This window comes from Mauremys mutica, chromosome 3, assembly GCF_020497125.1.
Source record: "Mauremys mutica isolate MM-2020 ecotype Southern chromosome 3, ASM2049712v1, whole genome shotgun sequence".
NCBI lineage: Eukaryota > Metazoa > Chordata > Testudines > Geoemydidae > Mauremys > Mauremys mutica.
Genome location: NC_059074.1, coordinates 140,198,256 through 140,224,799, shown reverse-complemented (window position 1 = coordinate 140,224,799; position 26,544 = coordinate 140,198,256). Strand labels below are relative to the sequence as shown.

The 26,544-nt window shown below is 46.4% G+C and overlaps 1 protein-coding gene across 1 annotated transcript in view; it reads right to left on the bottom strand.

Annotated features, from left to right (window-relative positions):
• Nucleotides 1-552: 552 nt before the first annotated feature.
• The window catches only part of LOC123366235 (cation channel sperm-associated protein subunit epsilon-like), a 55,383-nt gene continuing 29,391 nt past the window's right edge, over nucleotides 553-26,544 (bottom strand). The window contains exons 5-6 of the mRNA XM_045009496.1: nucleotides 18,481-18,569; nucleotides 553-901 (exon numbers count right to left, since the gene is read on the bottom strand). Coding sequence (XP_044865431.1) covers nucleotides 820-901; nucleotides 18,481-18,569 — 171 coding nt within the window. The 3' untranslated portion in view covers nucleotides 553-819. The remainder of the gene's footprint in view (nucleotides 902-18,480; nucleotides 18,570-26,544) is intronic.

The following is a 26,544-nucleotide window of genomic DNA, read 5'->3' as shown; positions in this document are numbered from 1 at the left end:
CTGGGGATTCACCATTTATGGATGCAAAGAGTGCTGACCTCTTTGTTTCCTCAGTTACGGATAACTAAAATGTCTTTTTGCTTCTTCTTAGACATCCTGAAATTTATCATCTTTGTCACCAGAGTCAGGATGAAGCCCTGGGGTTCAGAATCCAGTGCCTTCCCATGCTCATTTCACATCCACATGTTAATTTGTTCCTTCTCCTTACCTCTGATGCAAATAAACTGTCAATTGTCTCTGGCATTATCATGCTCAATTTACATTACAGAAAGGGAGATAACTATCTTCCCTCCTGTTTGGAAGAAAACCTGGTTCCCCCTTTGTTTGGGTACACACGTTAAAGCATACTATCTGTAAGTATCCATAATTCCTCTGTTAATACATACATTTCACAATGCCATTAATGACCAGTTTGTGACCCGCTTTCATTTGATATCTCACACCACATTCTTTATATGTAAATATAATGACAGCAATATGTTAGGCATAGTAAATTTGTCAGGCTTCTTGGAACTGCTGTTACATGATAGTGAACCCTTTGTCAGTGGGCATTTAGGGGCTGTTAGGGTCACACCTCCTGGTTAGAAAATAGAAGTACCAAATTTAGTGTAAAAGTTGTTATTTATTATTATTAGTTATTACATCCTTCTCACACCAGTACTGGTGCACAGGGCTGAAACTAGTCTCTTCCATCCTTCTCTCATGTACTGCTGCCTCCATCTGTTCAATATTATTGAGAATGACTGTTCTGCCCTCCCTGCTAAGGGTTCTTCTTAAAGTTTCTCTTGGGGGCCCATGTTTCCTCACACCAGTTGGTTTCTACTTGACAGCTTCATATGGGAGTCTGTGTGTTGGCATCCAGAGTACATGTCCCAAATATGTCCAACACTTCTTTCTAATTCTAGTGGAGATGAAGTTATATTTAGTCAGAAATCAACTTAGCCAATGAGAATCAACCTTTCTTTAGGAAAAGAACTAAAAAGTACAAATGCAAAAAAAAGATTAAAATTTACTATTTAAATCAAAGTTTCCTGCTTGCTGATTTCAATATTATTAAAATAGGTGATTTAAGTCACTTTGATTTAAATCAATCCAACTTGTATGGCAGTCATAACCAAAGTACCTGGGGTAGGAGGAGTATAAAAATACTAATACCTTTTGGATGGGACTTGATATCTGTGGTCCTCTCTCTTAAATATTGCAGAGAGTGACACAGGTATAGCCCACAGATTTTTGGTCAAGTCCATAATACCTTCATTTATTGACATTGCAATGCAACCCTGAGGTACTGGCCGAAGAATATAAAAAAAAATGTATAAGATTTCCCTCAATCACCTCAAGAGGAATCTCAAGCATCTCTGCCATCCTCTTCAAAAGGTCTCAGAATGCTCTAAAGTCATCCTCTGTAAACTGGTCCCCTGTTCTGGTCTGGTGCTCCTCTTCCTCTGTTAAAATGTCCTGTTTGCAAGGGACCCCACCCCAACCTGGTGGCCCTTGCCCTGAGTCCACTCACTGGCTTTGCCGGGCTTGGGCCGCTGCAGCAGTTCAGCAGGGAGTAGCTGCCTTTCGGAGGCATCGGAGAGGCAGAACGTCTCGCTTGCGGCAGCAGTGACCTCAGCCATGGAGGAACCCGGCGTGGTGAAGGGGGACAGCAGCCCTGCAAAGGCGGTGGTGCTGCTAGCGGGGTGAAGCCGCGCCCCCCCAGCCCCTCCTGCCCAGGCTGAGGCCCAGTGCCCCCCTGGGGGCTCCTGCAGGCTTCAGTGGATGTATGCAGGCGCCAGCCCCCATGTGCCCCCCGGCTCCCCCTTCACCTAGGGTTACCATATTTCAACAATCAAAAAAGAGGGGAGAGCCCTGCCCTAGCCCTGCCCCCATCCACTCCCTGCCACTTCCCACTCCGACTGCCCCCATCAAAACCCCCAATCCCCCCCGCTCCTTGTCCCCTGACTGCCCCCTCCTGGGACCCCTGCCCCTAACTTCCCCCCAGAACCCCAGCCCCTACCTAAGCCTCCCTGCTCCTTGTCCCCTGACTGCCCCCTCCTGAGACTCCCCCACCCTAACTGCCCCACTAGGACCCTACCCGTCCCCTGACTTATTCACACCCTTGCCCCCAGACAGACCCCTGGGACTCCCACGCCCCATCCAACCACTCCCTGCCCCCTGACAGGACCCCCAGAACTCCCGACTCATCCAACCCTCCCCCTGCTCCCTGACCGCCCCCTGGGATTCCCCTTACCATGCCCATGCCAATCAGTCACTGGCTCCATGTGGAGGCAAAATTCCATGTGGAGTGCTGAGGCAGCGGGAGGGAGGGAGCTGCAGGAGGGGCAGCGGCGAGGAGTGACCCGGGCGGGGGGGCGCCTGCCCAAGCTGTGGCCTGGTTTCCCCCCCCGGGGGGCTCCTGCAGTGGATGCATGTGGGCAGCAGTTCCTGTGCGCCCCCCGGCTCCCCACTCGCTGCGCTTGGGCTCTGCGGCTCCCAGGAGTGTGAACCGCTGCCGCTGCCCCTCCCGCAGCAGGCTCAGGGCCCCGCGCCCCGGTGGCTCACACTCCCGGGAGCTGCAGAACCCGAGCACAGTGAGGGGAGTTCTGGGGGGTGCGCCTGCCACCGGTCTGGGGTCCTGGCTGCCGGCCCTGCTCAGCCTCCTGCTAGCCTGGGGTTCCATTCACTCAGCCGGCAGCGGGCTGAGTGGGGCCAGCGGCTGGGACCCCAGCTGGCAGCCGTGTGGTCAGGCAAAATCGGCTCCTGTGCCACCTTTGGCACGTGTGCCGACCCCTGCCCTAGACCAACCAGTTAGGGTAACTCAAGTCTACTCTACAGAGTTAGGTCAATGTAAGGCAGCTTACGTCAACCTAACTATGTAAGTATTTATACTAAAATTTTGCCCCCGCCGACATAACTGCCTCACTACACTGACTTAATAACTCCACCTTCACAAGAGGCATAGGTCAACGGTAATGTAGTTAGGTCAATGCAGTGTCAGTGTTGCTTACAACCATTGTTACTGGCTCTCAAAAGCCATGCCACAATGCTCCTCATTGACAGTACAATTGATACAAACACTCCTGGTGAGGACGCACACAAGGAGCAAAGTGTAGACACACACAAGCGATGTAATTACTTTGGCAGCTGTATGCTGACATAAGTTAGATCAACTTAGGCCCTGTCTACACTGCCATTTTACAGCGCTGAAACTTTCTCACTCAGAGCTATGAAAAAAACACCTCCCTGAACACTGCAAGTTTCAGTGCTGTAAAGTGGCAGTGTAGACAGCAGCTGTACTCTCAGCGCTGGTAGCTACTCCCCTCGTGGAGGCAGGTACCATAGGCTGGAGGAGGCTGTGCCTCCCCAGACAGTCAGGCATGGCCCCACCCACCAATGTTCCCTCTAATTTTTTACATTAATGTGCAGAATGAATTTTGTCATGTGCACCAATATGGAGGTGATGTGTGGTGCAGGGCCGCCCAGAGGATTCAGGGGGCCTGGGGCAAAGCAATTTCAGGGGCCCCTTCCATAAAAAAAAGTTGCAATACTATAGAATACTATATTCTCGTGGGGGCCCCTGTGGGGCCCGGGGCAAATTGCCCCACTTGCCCCCTCCGGGCAGCCCTGGAAAAAATAAACATTTAAAAACCTTCCGCATCTCGGCACAGACCCAGTTTGAGAAAACTTCTTTTCAAGTCACCTTTACAAGGTGTGACGTTATTGATATAAATGGGGACCATATAGAACATGGGTTGCAACCAAGGTCCTGTAGTGGCTCCAAATCCTAAGTAAAGGGGGTCATATAAGGTGTCTAAGACTAGGTTCTGGGTTGCTGATTATAATTATGCTGTCTATATGTCTGTATCATGTTTAGTTGAAGTTATGAATGTTGGCTCTATGCTGTCTGTATTTCAAGTTTGTGCTGTGCTTCTGGGGGAAGCCTCCCAGACAAGCTGGTGTTAGCTCTGCCTAGCCTGTTTGATGGCCCATTAAGGACCGTCAGCTACACAATGGACCCATGGAGAGAAGGCAGACACGCCTTGTGACTCAGCAAAGTATGCAGGGACTGGCCCATGTGACTCCAGGCTCCATTTTGCTGTAAATTTCCACAGTGAAGACAAAGAGATTCTTACACCTGGAAAAGTCTATATAAGGCTGATGCTTCATCTCCATCTGGTCTTCAATCCTGCTTCTGACCTCTGGAAGGACTTTGCTACAAACTGAAGCTTTACACAAGGGACTGAACGACCCATCCCAGTGTGGGATGCATTCCAGGGACTCAATTTGAACCTGCAGTTTACTCCAGCACTGCTGCAAGCCTGAACTAAGAACTTTGCCATTACTGTATGTAATTGATTCCATTTAACCAATTCTACCTCTCATTTCCACCTTTTTCCCTTTGTAAATAAACCTTTAGATTTTAGATTCTAAAGGATTGGCAACAGCGTGATTTGTGGGTAAGATCTGATGTGTATATTGACCTGGGTCTGGGGCTTGGTCCTTTGGGATCGAGGGAACCGTTTTCTTTTATTGGGGTGTTGGTTTTCATAACCATTCATCCCCAGGACGAGTGCACTGGTGGTGATGCTGGGAGACTGGAGTGTCTAAGGAAATTGCTTGTGTGACTTGTGGTTAGCCAGTGGGGTGAGACCAAAGTCCTTTTTGTCTGGCTGGTTTGGTTGGCCTTAGAGGTGGAAAAACCCCAGCCTAGGGCTGTGACTGCCCTGTTTGAGCAATTGGTCCTGATTTGGCACTCTCAGTTGGGTCCCGCCAGAATCGCTCCGTCACAGTGGCGTAGTCGGCAGGATCCACAGAACCAGGTCAATTAAGCTTTGGGTCAGAACCCCATGCTATCCAAATTTTAACTTTGGGATTGAGAGTTTGGTTGGTTAAAGATCAGTGACCATGAGACAGAAAGCATCAGGAAAAGCAAGGAAACTGCAAGCCTTGAGAGACAGCCTGCAGTTTGATTATGAGCAAGAACTGGCAGAAATTCGAATGGAAGAGAAGCAAGTCTTGGCCCAGCTGGAGAAAGAGGCGGCTGAGAGAAAGAGACAGGCAGCTGAGAGAAAGAGAGAGGCTGATGAGAGAAAGAGAGAGGCTGATGAGAGAGAAGAAAAAGCTCGTAAGGGACGTCTGGAGCTGCTGGCTGCTGAGGAGGAGACTCGCAAGGTGCAGCAGGAGACTCACAAAATGCAACAAGAAACTGCTAGACTCCAGCTCCAAGTCAAAAAAGCAAGGGAAGAACGGCAGAGACTGTATCCTCTTGAAAATCCAGTTTGTAACAATGTTGGTATGTGGTATAACTCTGAGCAGTTGTCTGGGGGTAACCAAATGTACCCCAACAATGCCACCTTTTATGTCAATGCTGTTACTGGGTGTTCAGTAGGGGGTGGCCCCATAAATTGTGGCAGTGCTATGTATGAGAGTGTAAAAGTCAATGGTAAAAGCTGTTTAGGGCAAACTATGGCTTCTAACATCACTCTTGTTAAAGCAGATCTGGTCAAAGAGGAAGATTATTTACCAAATCAGAGTGTGAATGTTGTGATCCTCTGTGAGTTTACTGTCCGTGTGCCTTTAGCCAGAATCCACCTTGAGTGGAATGGGGCTCAGCATGAAGTGATAGCTGGCGTCAGAAAGTTATTGCCTAAAGATCTTTTAATTGGGGAAAATGTTAAAGCTTTGTTCAATCCAGGTAGCCAGTCACAGGAGAGGAATGATCTTAAACCTGTGTCTATTGTGAGCAATGATTTGCCTGAGGAGGGATGCTCCAAAGGTTTGTCTGTGCAAAAAAGCAGTTTGTCTGGGAATGAAGTTTCTGAATGTCTGTCTAATGTCTCAGAAGTGAATCTGGAGTTAGATCAAGAGCAAAAAGATCTCATTGGGGAGGAAAATGTTTCTCAGGTTAAATCCCTAACTGAGGAGGGAGAGGGTAAATTTGTAATGGGTAATGGATTGGTGGCTAGTGCAGCTTGTAGAAGTAAACCTGAAATGGGTAACTGTGATTTGCTAAAAGTAGCTCAGTGTAGTGAAAAAAGCAGCAGCTTCTCTATTGGGAGAGGCAATGTGCCTGGTAGGGAAAGTTTGGAGGAGCCTAGGCAGCCTTGTGAGCTGATGGCTTTGTCTAATCAGCAGTTTGGGAAGGGAGGGATAGTGGAAGATGAGTGTCCATATCCCTTACCTGTTTCCTGTGTGGAGAAATGTGACAGTGAAGGGAATGTGCCTGTCTCTGTCAGGGGTATTGACTTGCCTATGAAGGGAGCTACCTCGGTCTCCAAGCAGTTGTCTGTGAACAGCCCTGTGTGCTGGGACAAGGGAAATGAGATCCCAAGCTGTGTGTCTGGTAAAGGAGAATGTGTCTCCGACTCTTCTGTGTCTGTGGAGCAAACAGAAGGGGCCTTTCAGCCTGTGATGGTTGAGGGTGATTCAGTTGTCTCGGAGTTGGTTGTAAATACAGCTAAAGCCCAGGAAGGGAATAGTCCGGAGTTTGTGTCTGCTGGGGAGAATGGCACTGTGACTAGGTTGCATCCAGTTAGTGTCTTAGCAAGGTCCCAAAGACCAGACAGTTCTGGTGCTTGTAGTTTGCCAGTTGCTAATGTGTGGTTGGAAAAGGGTGTAGCAACTCTGTCTGATCAGGGTGATACCCTAGCCAGGGCACAAGGAGAGCATAAAGGTGATTTAATTGTGTTACCGACTGACAGTTTGACAACTTGTAGCAAGAAGGAAAAGATTCCTGAACTTGTTCATGGCCAAGGGAAGGAGACTGCTTCTGACCTGTTATCTAGAAAGTCTGTAGCATCTGTGGTTGCTCAGGGAAGTGTTCCTTTAGAGCAAGCCCTAGGTGAAGAGGGGAAGGGCAGAATTTCTGAGAGGGGTGAATTGCTGCTTAGAGAAGCTCCTAGGGAAAGGAATCCCCATGGTAGCCTGTGCAAGCAGTTTACTGCAACTGAAGGGTGTAAAAGTGATTTAATCAAGAAAGTTTCAGTTCCTAACAGCCAGAAATTTTCTGTTGTGAATGGATCCACTGACTTTCCTTTTGAGAGATCCAGTGTGGGCAGCTTTGAAAAGGTCTCAGGTGGAGTAGAAGCTGTTAAGGAAGTGGAGCAGCCCTATAACCACCTGGCTGTGTGTGGCCAGCTTGTTGGTGGGGAGACAATGCTGTTGGGACAGGAATGTCTCCATGCTGAATCTGTAAGTGAGCAGTCTGTGCTTCAGGATCTGAGGACAGATTCAGTTACTGGTGTTTCAGAGCAGAACAGTTGTATGGCTAAATGCTTGAGGAGGCAGGGGAGAGCAAGCCAGCTCTCACCCTCAGACTCTTTGGATTTGTGTGGTACCTCTGTGAGACAAAGTCCAGCCTTGGAATCCATAGCAGCTGAAGAGTTAAAAGCTAGTGTCTGTGTTGATGCGAATTACTTGGCTGGCAGGGAGAAGACAGAATTGCTAATAGCTGTTAGCACAGAGGGCCCGCCCCATCAGCCAGTGAATTCTGTTAAGCAAGAGAAATCAGGGTTTAATCCAGAAGGAAAGAGAAGACTGAATTTTGCAAAGGGAAGCCACAGGTTAACCCTAAAATGCCCAAACTCCAATGGTATTGAGCCAAGGGTGTGGCATGACAAACATGATTGTAAATGGACACTTGCAATGAATTTGTTGTTATTGCTAATGCTAATTTTTGTAACTAATGTGTTGCTATGGCCAAGAACTGTAACAATGTACAATGTGCCTAATCTTTTGGAAAATCCCTTAAACATGTTGAAAGGAATACATGAAAACACACTTTATGTTAAAGGGCCTTGCTATACTGATGTTTCACAGTTAATGCATGTAAACAGTGTTGGAACTTTTCACAGGGGAAAATACATTCCAGACCTGATGTGCTGTATGAAAGGGGAAACTGAGGCACACTACCATATTGCTTTCATGGCTAAATGCCAAGATTCCTGTACTATGAACAACCTCAATATCTACATTGGTTTAATGTTATTTGGGTTCAAAACATTGGCCAGAACTGGTATGGATAAAGTAGCTATTTTCTTTAGCTCTTGGCAAGATCACATGAAATATACAGGAACCATGCTACAAAAGCTAACCAAGTTATACCTTGAGTTTGTAAAGAGATCCATTCATGTTATTGAACATGACTTTGATAAACCATTTCGGTTATACACTGGTACGGCCTCTAGCCCAACACTAGCTGTAGTGAGACAGACCCAAGGAAAGGGGGCTCTTGGGATGCAGTCAGCGATGTTTTGTCATCCCTTCCTGCATCAATTTTGCGTTGGGGGTGTGACGTTATTGATATAAATGGGGACCATATAGAACATGGGTTGCAACCAAGGTCCTGTAGTGGCTCCAAATCCTAAGTAAAGGGGGTCATATAAGGTGTCTAAGACTAGGTTCTGGGTTGCTGATTATAATTATGCTGTCTATATGTCTGTATCATGTTTAGTTGAAGTTATGAATGTTGGCTCTATGCTGTCTGTATTTCAAGTTTGTGCTGTGCTTCTGGGGGAAGCCTCCCAGACAAGCTGGTGTTAGCTCTGCCTAGCCTGTTTGATGGCCCATTAAGGACCGTCAGCTACACAATGGACCCATGGAGAGAAGGCAGACACACCTTGTGACTCAGCAAAGTATGCAGGGACTGGCCCATGTGACTCCAGGCTCCATTTTGCTGTAAATTTCCACAGTGAAGACAAAGAGATTCTTACACCTGGAAAAGTCTATATAAGGCTGATGCTTCATCTCCATCTGGTCTTCAATCCTGCTTCTGACCTCTGGAAGGACTTTGCTACAAACTGAAGCTTTACACAAGGGACTGAACGACCCATCCCAGTGTGGGATGCATTCCAGGGACTCAATTTGAACCTGCAGTTTACTCCAGCACTGCTGCAAGCCTGAACTAAGAACTTTGCCATTACTGTATGTAATTGATTCCATTTAACCAATTCTACCTCTCATTTCCACCTTTTTCCCTTTGTAAATAAACCTTTAGATTTTAGATTCTAAAGGATTGGCAACAGCGTGATTTGTGGGTAAGATCTGATGTGTATATTGACCTGGGTCTGGGGCTTGGTCCTTTGGGATCGAGGGAACCGTTTTCTTTTATTGGGGTGTTGGTTTTCATAACCATTCATCCCCAGGACGAGTGCACTGGTGGTGATGCTGGGAGACTGGAGTGTCTAAGGAAATTGCTTGTGTGACTTGTGGTTAGCCAGTGGGGTGAGACCAAAGTCCTTTTTGTCTGGCTGGTTTGGTTGGCCTTAGAGGTGGAAAAACCCCAGCCTAGGGCTGTGACTGCCCTGTTTGAGCAATTGGTCCTGATTTGGCACTCTCAGTTGGGTCCCGCCAGAATCGCTCCGTCACACAAGGTATCATTGGTTCTCAGCATCAGCTAGTGCTAAAAGGCACTAAAGCTCATTAAAAGGGTTGGACAAATATTTTCCGTCAAAACTTTTTTTGGATTGAAAACTAGGGGTTTTTAAAAATCAGAAAAAATCATGGACAATGTCTGCTTTCCTTCAAAATGTGTCGTGGTTTTTTTAATTGAAAAGCTGAAATTAGTCTGCCAAAACCTGAACATGGTTTGGGGTTTCCAGAAGTGTGTGGCCAAATATTTGCTGCTTGCTGTGTTTGATTGTTTAAAGAAACAATAAAAAATTTCTGCTTAAAAAAAATCCAAAACTATTGAACCACCTCAGCTTGAACTAACCACACTTGAGCCCATCCAGTCAGAGATTTTTCCAGGTTACTCTGCTGGCTTCCTTGACTCATATCTGTCTCCACAACTTTGGGTTCCAGGGCCGTCCTTAGGCATAGGCAGAATAGGCAGCCGCCTAGGGCACCACTAGGTCTGGGGGCACCACTCTGCCGGGAGCCGGGACAGACGGGAAGCAGTGGAGCATGTAAGAGCAGGCTGCTGGGTCCTAGAGAGAGCCGAATGCAGCACAGTCTGAGGGAGGGGATTGGCTGCTGGGGTCTCTGGGAAGGGGAGGGGGGAGGGGTTGGGGAAGGAGCTCACCTGTGAGTGTGACTCTCCCCCTGGCTGAAGTGAGGTGAGGCAGGCTCTGCGGCTCTGGAACCAGTATCCTTGTCCCCCATAACATCCATTCTTCTCCCCCATGCCCCATGGAGCACCCCCTCCTTTCTCCCTCCTCCCCAGGAGCATCCCTCTCTCTCTCCTCCCTCCCCTCCGTCAGGGCTGGGTTGGGTGAGGTGCTGGGGGGTAGGTGGGGGGAGGAGGCTGGCTGCCTGCCTGCTGAGGAATGAAAGTGAAAGTAACTCACTTCCTCTGCCAGGATTGGAATGTCACACAGGGCTGGGCTGGGGTTAGCCAGATGTGTGAAAGATCAGGACAGGGGGTTGGGGTAGGGTGAGCAGATATCCCTATTTTATAGGGCCAGTCCCAATTTTGGGGTCTTTTTCTTATATAGGCTCCTTTTACCCCCCACCCCCTCTCCTGATTTTTCACACTTGCTGTCTGGTCACTCTAGGTGGGGGTAATTGGTGCCTATATAAGACAAAGCACCAAATATCGGGACTGGCCCTATAAAATCAGGACATCTGGATCTGGTCACCTTAGCTGGGGAGCACCTCTCCCCTGGGCTGGCAGCTGCCAGCGATCCATCTCATCCGGGGGGAGCTGCACTGGGCAGGATTAGCTGCTGTGGCTCCATGGGTGACCTGTCCCTGAGATCAGATGCTGTGCTAACTTCACCATGGTCCGTAAGGCTGGTGGTGGTGCCCATTGGCGTGTGATTGGACCTGAGGGTTTGCTGCTGCTGTTGCCACTCTGCACCCCAAGAGGTGGATTTTGGGGTCTACTGCAGCTGTTGGACCAGCAGGCTGGGGGGTGAGCCAAGCATGAAAGCAGTACTGTGTTGCCATTTAGATTGTCATTTAACAACTTTGCCAAAAATTCTTGCTAACAATCCTGAATCCAATTTCAATATTTTTTTTAAATTAATATCTTAGCCAAAAACAGAAAATTAAGTTGTTGACAATTATTAGTGACAGGTTTGGTTTGAGGCAGGGAGTGGGCCAGTTTTCATCAGAGAAACAAAAAATGTTGACTGACTTTCCTATAGCCTGTTACTCCTGATAAGAGCCCTCCAACAACTGTAATATGCTCATCTCCTTACTAGTGTATAAAGCAGGGGTCGGCAACCTACGGCACACGTGCCAAAGGTGGCAGGTGAGCTGATTTTTGATGGCACGCAGCGGCAGGCTGAGCGGCTCAGCCCATCACTGCTCTGGGGTTCCGGCTGCTGCCCTATTGCCAGCCGGCCGCACTCAGAACCTGCTGCTGGCCTGGGGACCCCCAAGGAACCCCAGACTGGCAGAGGGCTGAGCAGGCCAGCTGAACCACTCAATCTGCTGTCAGCCTGGGGTTCCATTCATTCAGCCGGCAGCGGGCTGGGGGGTTGAGTGGCTCAGTCTGCTGCCAGTCTGGGGTGCCGGCAGCACTCAGCCTACTGCTACTCTGGGGTTCTGGCTGCCGGCCCCTTGCCAATCAGGAGCCCAGCCGCCGGCCCCACTCTGCCTCCTGCCAGCCTAGGTGAGCAGAATCCCAGGCTGGTAGCAGGCTGAGGGGGGTTGGCGGCCGGGATCCTGGGTGGCAGGAGTTGGTAGTCAGAACCCCAGACCAGCAGCGGGCTGAGCAGGGCCTGGGATCCTTGTCTAGGGTTCCAGTCCCCAGTCCCGCTCAGCCCGCTGCCGGTCTGGGGTTACTCAGCTGGTAGTGGCCTGAGCAGGACCTCAGATAATAACAATAGTTTATTTATATAATATAGACATAGAGAGAGACCTTCTACAAACATTAAAATGTATTACTGGCACGAGAAACCTTAAATTACAGTGAACTTGGCACACCACTTCTGAAAGGTTGCCGACCCCTGGTATAGACTGACCATATGTTGTACTAAGATTCTCCTGCTTTTTTTTTTTTTTCCTGTGAGTCAGTATAGCTTTTGCCAGCCCAGAAGTTGGGCAGCCAATGTTTTACATTTTCACAATGTTTTCTCCAACTTTCATAAAGTAAATACATAGTTAATATGAGTTAAAAAGGCCAGGGACACTTCCTTGTGAAGAATCTGTATAGCAGATCATGCTAGAGCTGTGAAAATGTCAGTTTTTGATGGAACTTTAGAGACAGTGATTTATCATGTATTTTATCATGTGAATGTGCTGCTAGTGCCAATGTCTTTCCAAACAAAAATAAGGCACAATAGGACTTCTGTAACATTTCTGTGCTACCTTAATCTAGATGAGATGATTCTGTGCTGACTTCATTTTGGTCACTTTGTGCTTTACCTAGCGGTAAAACTAGGGTTATATTTTCCCACTGTTTGGAAACCCAGCTTATTAAACTGATTTTGCAGCCAAAAAAGCCAGAAAGATTGCTTTTAATTAAAAACAAATCTTTGTTTCAATACCTCTTCATATAAATTTCCAATAAAATTTTGACAAATTAAAACAATTATATTATTTGCATCATTCTGTCAAATCAGAATTTTTTCTATAGTGCTACTTCTTTAGTGCTAGTGCATCAGCATTACAGTGTGCTTAATTAAGTTAAACTGGTTTTAATAACGTGAATGTGGCAAGTTTTCCAATACTGTATGCTTATATTGGTGTTGCTAAGAGCAGATTAGGCACAGGGGCACCAGTTTAATAATCTCGCCTAGGGCACCATAAATCCTAAGGACGGCCCTGTTGGGTTCATTTAGGTTAGAACATAAGAATGGCCATACTGGGTCAGACCAAAGGTCCATCCAGCCCAGTATCCTGTCTACTGACAGTGGCCAATGCCAGGTGCCCCAGAGGGAGTGAACCTAACAGGTAATGATCAAGTGATCTCTCTCCTGCCATCCATCTCCACCCTCTGACAAACAGAGGCTAGGGACACCATTCCTTACCTATCCTGGCTAATAGCCATTAATGGACTTAACCTCCATGAATTTATCTGTTTCCTAGAGACTGGCTCCATGGGGTCCCTCACAAACTGGAGACGGTTACTGTGGGTTTGTCTTTAGCATAGCTTATGTACATACTCCACAAACTGAGCATTTGAGCTTGTTCCAGAATCTGGGATGAGCCTATGTTGTGAAAACTGAAATGCTCAAAATAGCACATTCATGTGAATGGACACAGGGTGCTAAAATTAAATTAATCCAGGGGTTCTCAAACTGGGGGTCGGTACCCCTCAGGGGGTCATGAGGTTATTACTGGGGGTCGCGAGCTGTTAGCCTCCACCTCAAACCCTGCTTTGCCTCCAGCATTTATAATAGGGTTAAATATATATAAAAAAGTGTTTTTAATTTATAAGGGGGGGGTCGCACTCAGAGGTTTGCTATGTGAAAGGAGTCATCAGTACAAAAGTTTGAGAACCACTGAATTAACCCCTCTAAAGCCTCGGGGGATGCAGGGGAGGGGGCTCTCCCTTGGTAGGGTTGGGAAGGAGGTAGGTGGTGTAGGATATTGCTCTTCTCATGTGATTCCTCCCCCGTGGCTCTCTTGGCTCTGTCAATGTTATTCTAAAGTGGCTAATTTTAATGAAGCTACCCTCCCCTGACATGAATTTCCCTATGGCATAGAAATTAAATGTAGGCTATAATTTGGCATTTGAGAAGTGAAAGGGATGGAAGCCCTAAGGGAAAAGATAACAGCTTGGCTCTTTGTGTTAAACAGCTGTCTGCAAGCCTCAAAACTGCTGAATGAGCTTTAGGGTAGGGAAGGCTATGCCTCCCCAAACAGCCTGGTCCTGCCCCCTATCCGACCCCCACCCACATCCTGCCCCCCAACTGCCCCCTCAGAATCCCCAACCCATCCTGCTTCTTGTCCCCAGAGTGCCTGGTGGATTTTGCTAGCCTCAGAGGCTCACTATGACCCTCCACGTAGTCCTTCTCTCTCTAGAGGCAAGGGTCACAGCTTACTGAGCCATTTTCATCATAAGCCAACAAGGGAGGTGAGGAGAAGCAACCCTCCCTCGCACAGTCTCTGTTGTCTCCCAGTCTTAGTGATTAATCAGGGAGGGGAGGGGGGAGCCTGGGCCCACCCTCTACTCCAGGCTCCAGCCCAGGGCCTAAAATTAGCAGCTATGGTAGCTGACTTTTTGGAAATAGGACATGTACAATTCCCTGGGCCACTTCCCCACAGGAGACCCCACTCAATATCTCCTTCACTGTTACCTCAGGGCCTCCTTCCTTGCACCTGATATGGATTTGTACTGCTTCATTCCTCCAGCAGCACAACTCCCTCCTATAGCTTCTGACACCCACACCTCACTGACTAACTGGGAGGCTTTTAACTAGTTCCAGCCAGCCCTTGATTGGCTTCAGGTATCCCAATCAATCTAGCTATCTCCACTGCCTTCTAGAAGGATCTTAATTGGCCCCAGGTGTCTTGATTAATCTGGAGCAACTGCCGTTTGGTTACCATGGTACCAGGGATTTGTTTAGCCTGGGGCTAACGTACCTGTTCCTCACTACTTTACTGTAGCCATCTGGCCTTGCCCCATCACAGTACATCTACACTGATCAAAAACCCGGGGCACCTGAGTCTCAGAGCCTGAGTCAGCTGACAAGGGCTCACAGAGCTTGACTACAAATTGCAGTGTAGATGTTCGGGCTCAGGCTGGAGCCTGGGTTCTGACTCTCCCCCCTTGTGGGGTTTTATAGTCCAGGCTCCAGCCCGAGCCCAAACATCTGCACTGCCATTTTATAGCCCTGTAGCCTGAGAACCACGAGCCTGAGCCAGCTGACCTGAGCCAGCCACAGCTGTGCCACAGGTCTTTTATCACAGTGTAGACATACCCAGAGCGTCACAGCTAAACACAAGGTGAAACAGACTGTCTAGGACAGGGGTCGGCAACCTTTCAGAAGTGGTGTGCCAAGTCTTTATTTATTCACTCTAATTTAAGGGTTTGCGTGCCAGTAATACATTTTAATGTTTTAGAAGGTCTCTTTCTATAAGTCTATAATATATTACTAAACTTTTGTTGTATGTAAAGTAAATAAGATTTTTAAAATGTTTAGGAAGCTTCATTTAAAATTAAATTAAAATGCAGAGCCCCCCGGACTGGAGGCCAGGACCCGGGCAGTGTGAGTGCCACTGAAAATCAGCTTGTGTGCTGCCTTCGGCACACGTGCCATAGTTTGCCTACCCCTGGTCTAGGATAAGCAGTTAACACACAGAAGAAATTACCTCATCTATCTTGTCTCTCTAATATCCTGGGACCAACATGGCTACAACATTTCAAACAACATTTATGTACTGACAACTGGAAACAATAGGAAGACATCACCCAAGGTTGTATGGCCAGGTCTATCAGAAGTTCAGACGACATGCAGGCTGATGGGTTTCCCTGGGACTGACTGCAAAAGCAAGAGTTAGGGGATTGATTGGTTGCATCTATGTTTGTATGGGTGTGTGAGAGGCAGAAAGCCAGACAAGCAGTTTGAGCGTGGCCCTGATGGGGAGCAGAGAGAGAGAGTTCCTTGGAGTACATTACTTACAAGAAAGACAAGCTTGGAAAATGTGAGCCAGGAAACTGCCTGCTGTTGTTTGTTTCTACTATGTTGAAGGAAACAGGACTTTGTGTACATTCTTTGTAAATAAACAGGACTGCATCAAATAAATATACAGCTAGTATCATCATCAATGTATCCTCCTATCAAAAACAACTCAACAAACATTAGTTGGAAATCTTATGAAAAAAGATTTGATTTGCAGGACGCATTTTAAGAGTTTCAATAGATGATGCATGTTTTCAGGCCCTGGAAGGGAAAGTTGATGGTAGAAGAATGCAAGACAAAAAAAAGAGCTAGGATGGACGATGTATTCTGGGTGGATCAAAAGGACTATTAATCCACAAAGTGATTAGCAGAGGATCATACAGAATGGGCTAACATGGTTGCAAACATCTAGTAACAGCCCAAAAAGGGACAACATAGGCTACTGTCTTGACCTGGACCTTGCCAGTTTTATTCAGAAAGCTAAGAAGAATTTTTCAGCAAAGTTTGAAGAAAATTGGTTAAGCTGTCTTATTGCTAGGTTTTGAGTTGCGAGTCATTAAAATATCACCCTCACAGAAACATTGACTTACATCTGGCATTTCTTTATGTCCCACTAGCACAAAAATGACTTATTACTACTCTGACAAACTTTCCACATAGTAAGAAGAAACTCTATATATGAACAAAATAGGTTGTAATTAAGTAAAGTTATTAATTAATGTTTTATCTAATTTTACTCCTCTGGGAATTCTGCACCACTGTGCACATTCAGAATTCATGTCCCCTGCAGATTTTTTTTCTCTGCAGAAAATACATTCTGCCAGAGAAGTGCTGCAATTACATCTTTTGCCCACCAGGGACTACTGTGGAGCCAGAACAGAGGGCAACCGGCTCACTGGTGGTAGCACCCAAGCGGGAGGAGGAGTGGCTGCATTCCTCAAAGCAATATGTCCGCTGGGCCAGGTGAGGAGGCACAGACAGAATGGGACACATGAGGCTTCTGGGGGAGCCACATAGACTGGGCTAGTGGGCAGAGATAGACTGAGGCTGGGACTGAATGGGAGTGGGGGTATAGGGACACATGGGGGTGGGCGTGGCAGTGGGGGTGCAGGGACATCTGGGGATAGAGGGAGGGGGTGCAGGGACACACGGGGATCAGGGTGGCCGAATGGGGGTGCTGGGACACATGGTGACTGGAGGAAGAGGGGTGGTCAAGTAGGGGTGCAGAGGCACATAGGGATGAGGGAAGAGGGGCGTCCAAGTAGTGGAGCAGACACACATGAGGACTGGGGCAGATGTGCCTGACTGAATGGGATAAGCTAGAGGTCAGCCAGGGTCTGCATGGAGGAGTCTCCCCAACTTCCTAACAATTCCCCCCCTCCCAAAACCTGTTCCATACTTCCCCCACCCACACTCAAAACCCTCCAGGTTCATTCCCAGCAATTACTTCCCTCTCCCTCAGCTCCTCTATTACTCCTGACTCCCACAAGCATGTGCGCTGCTTCTGAGAGGTTCGGGAAATACATTTCTGTATTGTAGTTTAAATGAATTATTATTCAAAGTTCTGTATTAATATGCCTAGTAAGGAATCTATTTGTCAAAAATCATTTCCTGAATCTTTTTGTTGGCTGGATTTTACAGACATACTTGCTGACAGGTATTTTGAAATAAATTACAAAAATAATTGAAATTGGCATGATTATATTGTGTTATTTTGACAAATAAAATATGCAGAATTTTAAAATATTATGCATAGAATTCTTAATTTTTTGTCACAGAATTTCCCCAGGAGTGCTAATTTTAATGGCTACATTGTGTTTATGAGCAGCTTGCCCTCTGGCAGTGGACTGCATTTTAGAGAGAACAAAAGGTTCTGTCTATTCATTACAACTCTAACAGATTTCCCTTAGCTTAGGAGGTAGCGATCTGGGGAGAAATCCTTGCCCCACTGAAGTTAATGGGCATTTTGTCATTGACTTCAATTAGGCCAGGATTTCACCTCTATATTCTTGGTGCTAAATTACAGAAGATCTAGTCCCAGCTGTGCACATGTGTGTGGTTTAGCCACTAATTAATCATTTATAACAATGGATTTGTTGTTTCCAATTGTTTTTCTGCAAAGTAGGAAGAAAACTGGTCAAGCTTTTTTTGAGTAATTAAAAATGACCCTAAATATTGAGCCATTCAACAGCAGTTCCATAGAATTTGTCTACACATAAACTGTAACGCTTCAGTAAAGATGCTGACAGGAGGGGTTCTCCCAAGAGGTGGTAGCTGGGTCTACTGTTGCTGTGTACACTGTGTACACTGTGTACACTGGGAGTTAGGTTGGTTTAACTGGTTCTCTCTGGGCTGTGGATTTTTCACAACCCTGAGTGACACAGTTATTCTGACTTAATTCCCTCGTGTAGACCAGGCCCTGGTTTAAGTTGTAATTAGAATTTTAGTGAACGGCTACATTCACTTCCCTTATAACTTTGCATGGGAAAAATATTTTTTTCTAAGTTACTTTCAGGGTAAACTAAAATAGATATTCTTTTAAAGTTTCAGGGCAGTTAGTCAAACCATTTTTAAGTAATGGATGTTTTTTAAAAAAGATACCTTTTTGCAAATTACATACAATGACTCTCATTCACTGTTGTCTTGCACTGTCCTGAAATCTGAGAAGCTACAAAGACATTACCTTACATACTGCTTGCACACACTTTGGACCAGATCCATTGGAACACTCCAGCTTGCTTGGACTACTCAAGTAAGGCAAAGCAGCTGCAAGCCTGAATTAACTGCCACTTTTTTCTTTTATAAACAACCCTTATATCTGGCCCATACTTTTTAACTTAACTGAGCAGCATAACAAATTATTATCGACCATTTTTGTGTCAAATCACTAGATAAATCACAAAAGATAGCCAAATACAATTAAATTATACATCTCCAAATATATACACATGGAGAGAAGGTCTCATATGAAATCACCTACCTCTGCTCTGGAGAACTTTTCAACACATACCACAAAAAGCAATTCAACTGTTCAGAGATAGGCAAATAGCGGTCCACATCCTCAAATGTCTAAAACAGGGGAAAAAAACATGCTTCATGTTCATATATGATCTACATGATACCACCCTTAGGCTCTGATCATGTTAACATTTATATATGTAAGTATTTTTATGTACACAAGTAGTCCTACTGAATTCAGTGAAACTAGTCATGTGTGTATGTGTTCACAGGAGTAGGGCCCTAGAGGCCAAAGGTGAAATCCTGACCTGACTGAAGTTGAGTCAGGATTTCACTCCAAGTATTTTGTGTGTCCAGGTAACTACATATAAATACTTTTATATCTCATGTTTGTTATATTTGTTCATGTATTGTTTATTACAATTTAATGCAATGTTGGTGAAGAAAGAAATGTAGGAACAGTTCAATCATAACACAGTTTCCTCTTATCTATTCCCTTTTTATTTCCTCTTACAGCTCTCTCTTTCCTCAGCACCAAACAATAAAAAATGAACCTGACCTGATGGTGGCATCAAAGGAGCATGCTACCAGTCTCCACTTCACAGAAGGTATAAAAACACAAGAGCTGCTCTCCTGCGGGACTTCTCAGCCATTTTTCACCAAATCAAGCAGAGAGGAGCTGCATGTAGGAGCCTGATGAGGCGGGGAGAAACCTGCCTTCTTGTGCACTGATAAACCCCCAAAGAAAGAGAGAGCTACTGTTATTTTCTAAATGATCTTTACTCTTCTGTGCTTTATCCATTAAGTAAAAGAGCAATGGTATTAGAGTCCTGTGCAAAATGCCCATGTGTGTTACATACTTCACAACTATCAGTTGCCTCCTGAGAGAGTTAAACTATAACCCCAAAGTCTCTCACCTTCACTGGGATTTTTAAGTACATCAGAAGCAGGAAGCCTGCTAAACAACCAGTGGGGCCCCATGACGATCAAAATACAAAAGGAGCGCTTAAAGATGATAAAGTCATTGCGGAGAAACTAAATGGATTCTTTGCTTCAGTCTTCACGGCTGAGGATGTTAGGGAGATTCCCAAACCTGAGCTGGCTTTTGTAGGTGACAAATCTGAGGAACTGTCACAGATTGAAGTATCACTAGAGGAGGTTTTGGAATTAATTGATAAACTCAACATTAACAAGTCACCGGGACCAGATGGCATTCACCCAAGAGTTCTGAAAGAACTCAAATGTGAAGTTGCGGAACTATTAACTAAGGTTTGTAACCTGTCCTTTAAATCGGCTTCGGTACCCAATGACTGGAAGTTAGCTAATGTAACGCCAATATTTAAAAAGGGCTCTAGGGGTGATCCCGGCAATTACAGACCGGTAAGTCTAACGTCGGTACCGGGCAAATTAGTTGAAACAATAGTAAAGAATAAAATTGTCAGACACATAGAAAAACATAAACTCTTGAGCAATAGTCAACATGGTTTCTGTAAAGGGAAATCGTGTCTTACTAATCTATTAGAGTTCTTTGAAGGGGTCAACAAACATGTGGACAAGGGGGATCCGGTGGACATAGTGTACTTAGATTTCCAGAAAGCCTTTGACAAGGTCCCTCACCAAAGGCTCTTACGTAAATTAAGCTGTCATGGGATAAAAGGAAAGGTCCTTTCATGGATTGAGAACTGGTTAAAGGACAGGGAACAAAGGGTAGGAATTAATGGTAAATTCTCAGAATGGAGAGGGGTAACTAGTGGTGTTCCCCAAGGGTCAGTCCTAGGACCAATCCTATTCAATTTATTCATAAATGATCTGGAGAAAGGGGTAAACAGTGAGGTGGCAAAGTTTGCAGATGATACTAAACTGCTCAAGATAGTTAAGACCAAAGCAGATTGTGAAGAACTTCAAAAAGATCTCACAAAACTAAGTGATTGGGCAACAAAATGGCAAATGAAATTTAATGTGGATAAATGTAAAGTAATGCACATTGGAAAAAATAACCCCAAATATACATACAACATGATGGGGGCTAATTTAGCTACAACGAGTCAGGAAAAAGATCTTGGAGTTATCGTGGATAGTTCTCTGAAGATGTCCACGCAGTGTGCAGAGGCGGTCAAAAAAGCAAACAGGATGTTAGGAATCATTAAAAAGGGGATAGAGAATAAGACTGAGAATATATTATTGCCCTTATATAAATCCATGGTACCCCCACATCTCGAATACTGTGTACAGATGTGGTCTCCTCACCTCAAAAAAGATATTCTAGCACTAGAAAAGGTTCAGAAAAGAGCAACTAAAATGATTAGGGGTTTAGAGAGGGTCCCATATGAGGAAAGATTAAAGAGGCTAGGACTCTTCAGTTTGGAAAAGAGAAGACTAAGGGGGGACATGATAGAGGTATATAAAATCATGAGTGATGTTGAGAAAGTGGATAAGGAAAAGTTATTTACTTATTCCCATAATACAAGAACTAGGGGTCACCAAATGAAATTAATAGGCAGCAGGTTTAAAACAAATAAAAGGAAGTTCTTCTTCACGCAGCGCACAGTCAACTTGTGGAACTCCTTACCTGAGGAGGTTGTGAAGGCTAGGACTATAACAATGTTTAAAAGGGGACTGGATAAATTCATGGTGGCTAAGTCCATAAATGGCTATTAGCCAGGATGGGTAAGAATGGTGTCCCTAGCCTCTGTTCATCAGAGGATGGAGATGGATGGCAGGAGAGAGATCACTTGATCATTGCCTGTTAGGTTCACTCCCTCGGGCACCTGGTGTTGGCCACTGTCGGTAGACAGATACTGGGCTAGATGGACCTTTGGTCTGACCCGGCACGGCCTTTCTTATGTTCTTATGTTCTTATGATTCTGGGAGAGGGTGTGTTTACTGGGGTATTTTGCAGGTTAGCACTGACTCTGGGGGCTTAAGGCAGGTAGACTAAGGCGTAGCAGACTGAGTGTTAGTGCCCAAGAAATGTGCCAGAGAGGCCAAGAGAGGAAATAGTGCAGCAGCCTGCTGAAACCCACAAGACGTTAGAACACCTAGGTATCCAAAGGACTGGATTCCCCTCACAGCACTCTGGTGGGTGGTTGGCAGGCGGGAGCATGACCAGATCTGTGACACCTTCTAAGAAACATTCCACTGGAAGAGATTTTTTTTTTGTTAATCTGATTAACTGTCAAAAGTCCATATGTGTTCACTGTCCAGTATGTATGGACTTGTTTTTTTGGGAGATCATATATTGGAATGACCTACAAATATTAGATTGTTTTGGGGAGACTTTGGCCTGGTCTACACTAGGCGTTTAAATCGGTTTTAGGAGCGTAAAACCGATTTAATGCCACACCTGTCCACACTAGGAGGCACCTTATATCGATTTTAATGGCTCTTTAAATCGGTTTCTGTACTCCTCCCCGACGAGAGGAGTAGCGCTAATATCGGGATTAACATATCGGAATAGGGTTAGTGTGGCCGCAAATCGACGGTATTGTCCTCCGGGCGGTATCCCACAGTGCACCACTGTGACCGCTCTGGACAGCATTCTGAACTCTGATGCACTGGCCAGGTAGACAGGAAAAGCCCCGCGAACTTTTGAAATTCATTTCCTGCTTCCCCAGCGTGGAGAGCTCATCAGCACAGGTGACCACGCACAGCTCATCTGCACAGGTAACAATGCAGTCTCCTGAGAATCGAAAAAGAGCCCCAGCATGGACTGCACGGGAGGTACTGGATCTGATCGCTATATGGGGAGAGGATTCAGTGCTAACAGAACTGCGTTCCAAAAGACGAAATGAAAAAGTATTTGAAAGAATTTCTAAGGCTATGACGGATAAAGGCCACAGCAGGGACTCACTGCAGTGCAGAGTGAAAGTTAAGGAGCTCAGACAAGCCTACCAGAAAACCAAAGAAGCAAACGGAAGGTCCGGGGCAGGTCGAAAAACATGCCGCTTCTATGCTGAGCTGCATGCAATTTTAGGGGGCTGCGCCACAAGTACCCCACTTCTGACCGTGGATTCCGAGGTGGGGGTTGTAATCTCTGCCATGGCTGAGGATTATGCAGACGGGGAAGATGAAGATGAAGAAGAGGAGGACGACCTAGCAGAGAGCACACAGCACTCCGTGAGCCCCAGCAGCCAGGAGCTTTTTATCACCCTGACGGAATTACCCTCCTCCCAGCCCTCCCAAGCAACTATCCCAGACAATGACGCCATGGAAGGGACCTCTGGTGAGTGTACCTTTGCAAATAGCAAACTTTTTTTTTTAAGCAAGCGTTTTTTAATGATTGATTTGCCCTGAGGACTTGGGATGCATTCGCAGACAGTATAGTTACTTAGAAAAGTTTGTTAACATGTCCGGGGATTGAGAGGAAATCCTCCAGGGACATCTCGATGAAGCGCTCCTGTAGGTACTCCAGAAGCCTTTGCAGAAGGTTTCTGGGCAAGGCAGCCTTGTTCCGCCCACCATGGTAGGACACTTTACCACGCCATGCATGTAGCAAGTAATCAGGTATCATTGCATGGCAAAGCATAGCAGCGTATGGTCCCGGTGATTGCTGGCATTCAAGAAGCATCCGTTCTTTATCTCGCTGTGTTATCCTCAGCAAAGTGATATCGTTCAGGATAACCTGGTTAAAAATCAGGAATTTAAGTAAGAGGGATGGCCATTTTCCTACTGGGTTCGTGGACTGCAGCAGCTTAAAAAAAAATCCTTTCCTGCACGTAGCCAAGCGGGGGGAGGGGAGGAGTGAAATGCCAATGAACTTTTTTGTGTTTGGTCAGCGGGGCTTCCCCAAGCTACCAGCCACGCAGTGGGGCGGGGGGGTGGGAAGGGTGTTGATTAGCAGGGAGCTAGTATTAGCCATGCGTTGGGGGGAGGGGTAAATCACTACAGAAGCCGAAAGACAGTGGCTTACCATGGCCGCATGCAAGCTGAATTCTGATGCCCGGACCTGTATCTGTGAGATCTGTAACTCCAGAGCTGCAGGCACTCAGTATTAAGATGAAAAAATGCGACCTTGTAGGGAAATCACATGTGCTATGTAAGGTGAATAGTGCTGTTCACTGTGAAAGAGTATAACCATTGTTCTGTAAAATGTATCTTTTTAAATATTTCTCTCCCTCATGCAGCTGCAAATTTTTCAAGTGTCCCTCCTCCATCCCAAAGGCTAGCACAGATAAGGCGGAGGAAAAAGAAGACGCGAGATGAAATGTTCTCGGCTATTATGGAAGTTACACGCAATGAAAGAGCTCATCTGAATGAGTGGAAGGACGTGGTATCAAATTACAGGAAAGAGGCCAGTGAACGTGAGGACAGGAGGGACACCCGAGATGAGAGGTGGCGGCAAGAAGACCGGCAGGAAAATCAGCGGTGGCGGGATGCAACTCTGGGGCTGCTGCGTGATCAAACTGACATGCTCCGGCGTCTGGTGGAGCTTCAGGAACGGCAGCAGGATCACAGAGTGCCGCTGCAGCCCCTGTATCACCACCCTCAACCCTCACCATGTTCCACATCCTCCTCACCCAGACGTGTAAGAACGCGTGGGGGGAGGCTCCGTGCACCCGCCCACTCCACCCCCGTGGACAGCCCAACCAGAAGGCTGTCATTACTGTGAAATTTTTTTAATGGCCTTCTCCATCCCTCCTATCCTCCTCCCAAACCACACCCTTACTTCTCTCCCTCTTTTTATAATGAATTAATAAAGAATATATGATTTTTAAATGAGAGTGACTTTATTTGCATAAGTAAGCTGTACTCGAAGGGGGAGGGTGAGTTGCTTACAGGGAATGAGTCAATCAAGGGGGGGTGGGTGTTCATCAACAAACACAGCAGTCACACTGTACCCTGGCCATTGATGAAGCTCGTTTTCAAAGCTTCTCTGATGTGCACTGCTTCCTGGTGTGCTCTTCTAATCTCCGTGGTGTCTGGCTGCGCGTAATCAGCAGCCAGGTGATTTGCCTCAGCCTCCCACCCCGCCATAAAGGTCTCCCCCTTACTCTCACAGAGATTGTGGAGAATACAGCAAGCAGCAATAACATAGGGGACATTGGTTTGGCTGAGGTCTGAGCGAGTCAGTAATGTGCGCCAGCGCGCCTTTAAACGGCCAAATGCACATTCCACCACCATTCTGCACTTGCTCAGCCTGTAATTGAACAGATCCTGACCACTGTCCAGGCTGCCTGTGTATGGCTTCATGAGCCATGGCATCAAGGGGTAGGCTGGGTCCCCCAGGATAACGACAGGCATTTCAACATCCCCAACTGTTATTTTCTGGTCTGGGAAGTAATTCCCTTGCTGCAGCCGTTTAAACAGAGTAGTGCTTCTGAATACGCAAGCGTCATGAACCCTCCCTGGCCATCCCACATGGATGTTTGTGAAACGTCCCTTGTGATCCACCAGTGCTTGCAGCACCATTGAAAAGTACCCCTTCCGGTTTACGTACTGGGTGCCCTGGTGCTGTGGTGCCAAGATAGGGATATGGGTTCCATCTATCGCCCCACCACAGTTAGGGAATCCCAGTGCAGCAAAGCCATCCACTATGGCCTGCACGTTTCCCAGAGTCACAACCTTTCGTAGCAGCAGCTTAGTGATTGCTTTGGCTACTTGCATCACAGCAGCCCCCACAGTAGATTTTCCAACTCCAAATTGATTCCCGATTGAACGGTAGCTGTCTGGCGTTGCAAGCTTCCACAGGGCTATCGCCACTCGCTTCTCTGCTGTGAGGGCTGCTCTCATCTTGGTATTATGGCGTTTCAGGGCAGGGGCAAGCAAGTCACAAAGTTCCATGAAAGTGCCCTTACGCATGCGAAAGTTTCGCAGCCACTGGGAATCGTCCCACACCTGCAACACAATGCGGTCCCACCAGTCAGTGCTTGTTTCACGGGCCCAAAATCGGCGTTCAATGGATAGAATCTGCCCCATTACCATCAGGATCTCCAAAGCGCAGGGGCCCGCGGTTTGAGAGAATTCTGTGTCTACGTCCTCATCACTGTCATCGCCACGCTGCCGTATCCGCCTCCTCCTCGCCTCGGTGTGAAGGTCCTGGTTCACCATATACTGCACGAGAGTACGCGAGGTGTTTAAAACATCCACGATTGCGGTATTGAGCTGAGCAGGGTCCATGCTTGCTGTGCTATGGCGTCTGCACAGTTCACCAAGCAAAAAAGGCGCGAAACGGTTGTCTGCTGCTTTCAGGGAGGGAGGGGTGAGGCTGTACCCAGAACCACCCGCGACAATGATTTTTGCCCCATCAGGCACTGGGATCTCAACCCGGAAATTCCAAGGGGCGGAGGAGGCTGCGGGAACTATGGGATAGCTATGGAATAGCTACCCACAGTGCAACGCTCCAGAAGTCGATGCTAGCCTCGGACCGTGGACGCACACCACCGATTTAATGTGTTTAGTGTGGCCGCACGCACTCGATTTTATACAATCTGTTTTACAAAACCGGTTTATGCAAATTCGGAATAGTCCCGTAGTGTAGACGTACCCTCTGTAATCATTGATCATATTCCTTCCTTGGATCTTTATAAAATATTTTCTGGAAGACATTCCAATTATTTGCTGCACTATCTGTGAATTCTGCTTCTTCAAAATGGTTGTTTGCATGGATTCACACTAGGTGCATGAGCTTGGACATTTTTCAATAGCAGTGTCATAGATTTGAAGGTCAGAAGGGACCACTGTGATTATCTAGTATGACATAGGCCATAGAACTTCCCCAAGATAATTTCAAGAACATATCTTTTAGAAAAACATCCAATCGAGATTTAAAAATTGACAGTGTTGGATAATCCACAACCAGCTTTGGTAAATTGTTCCAATGGTTATTTGCTCTCACAGTTAAAAACGTATGCCTTATTTGTCTAGCTTCAACTTCCAGTCATTGGATCATGTTAAACCTTTCTCTGCTAGACTGAAGAGCCCATTATCAAATATCTGTCCCACATGTAGGTACATATAGACTGTAATCAAGCCATTCCTTAACCTTCTCTTTGTAAAATAAATAAATTGAGCTCTTTGAGTCTATCACTATAATCATACTCATGGCTCTTATCTGAATACTTTCCAATTTATCAACATCCTTCTTGAA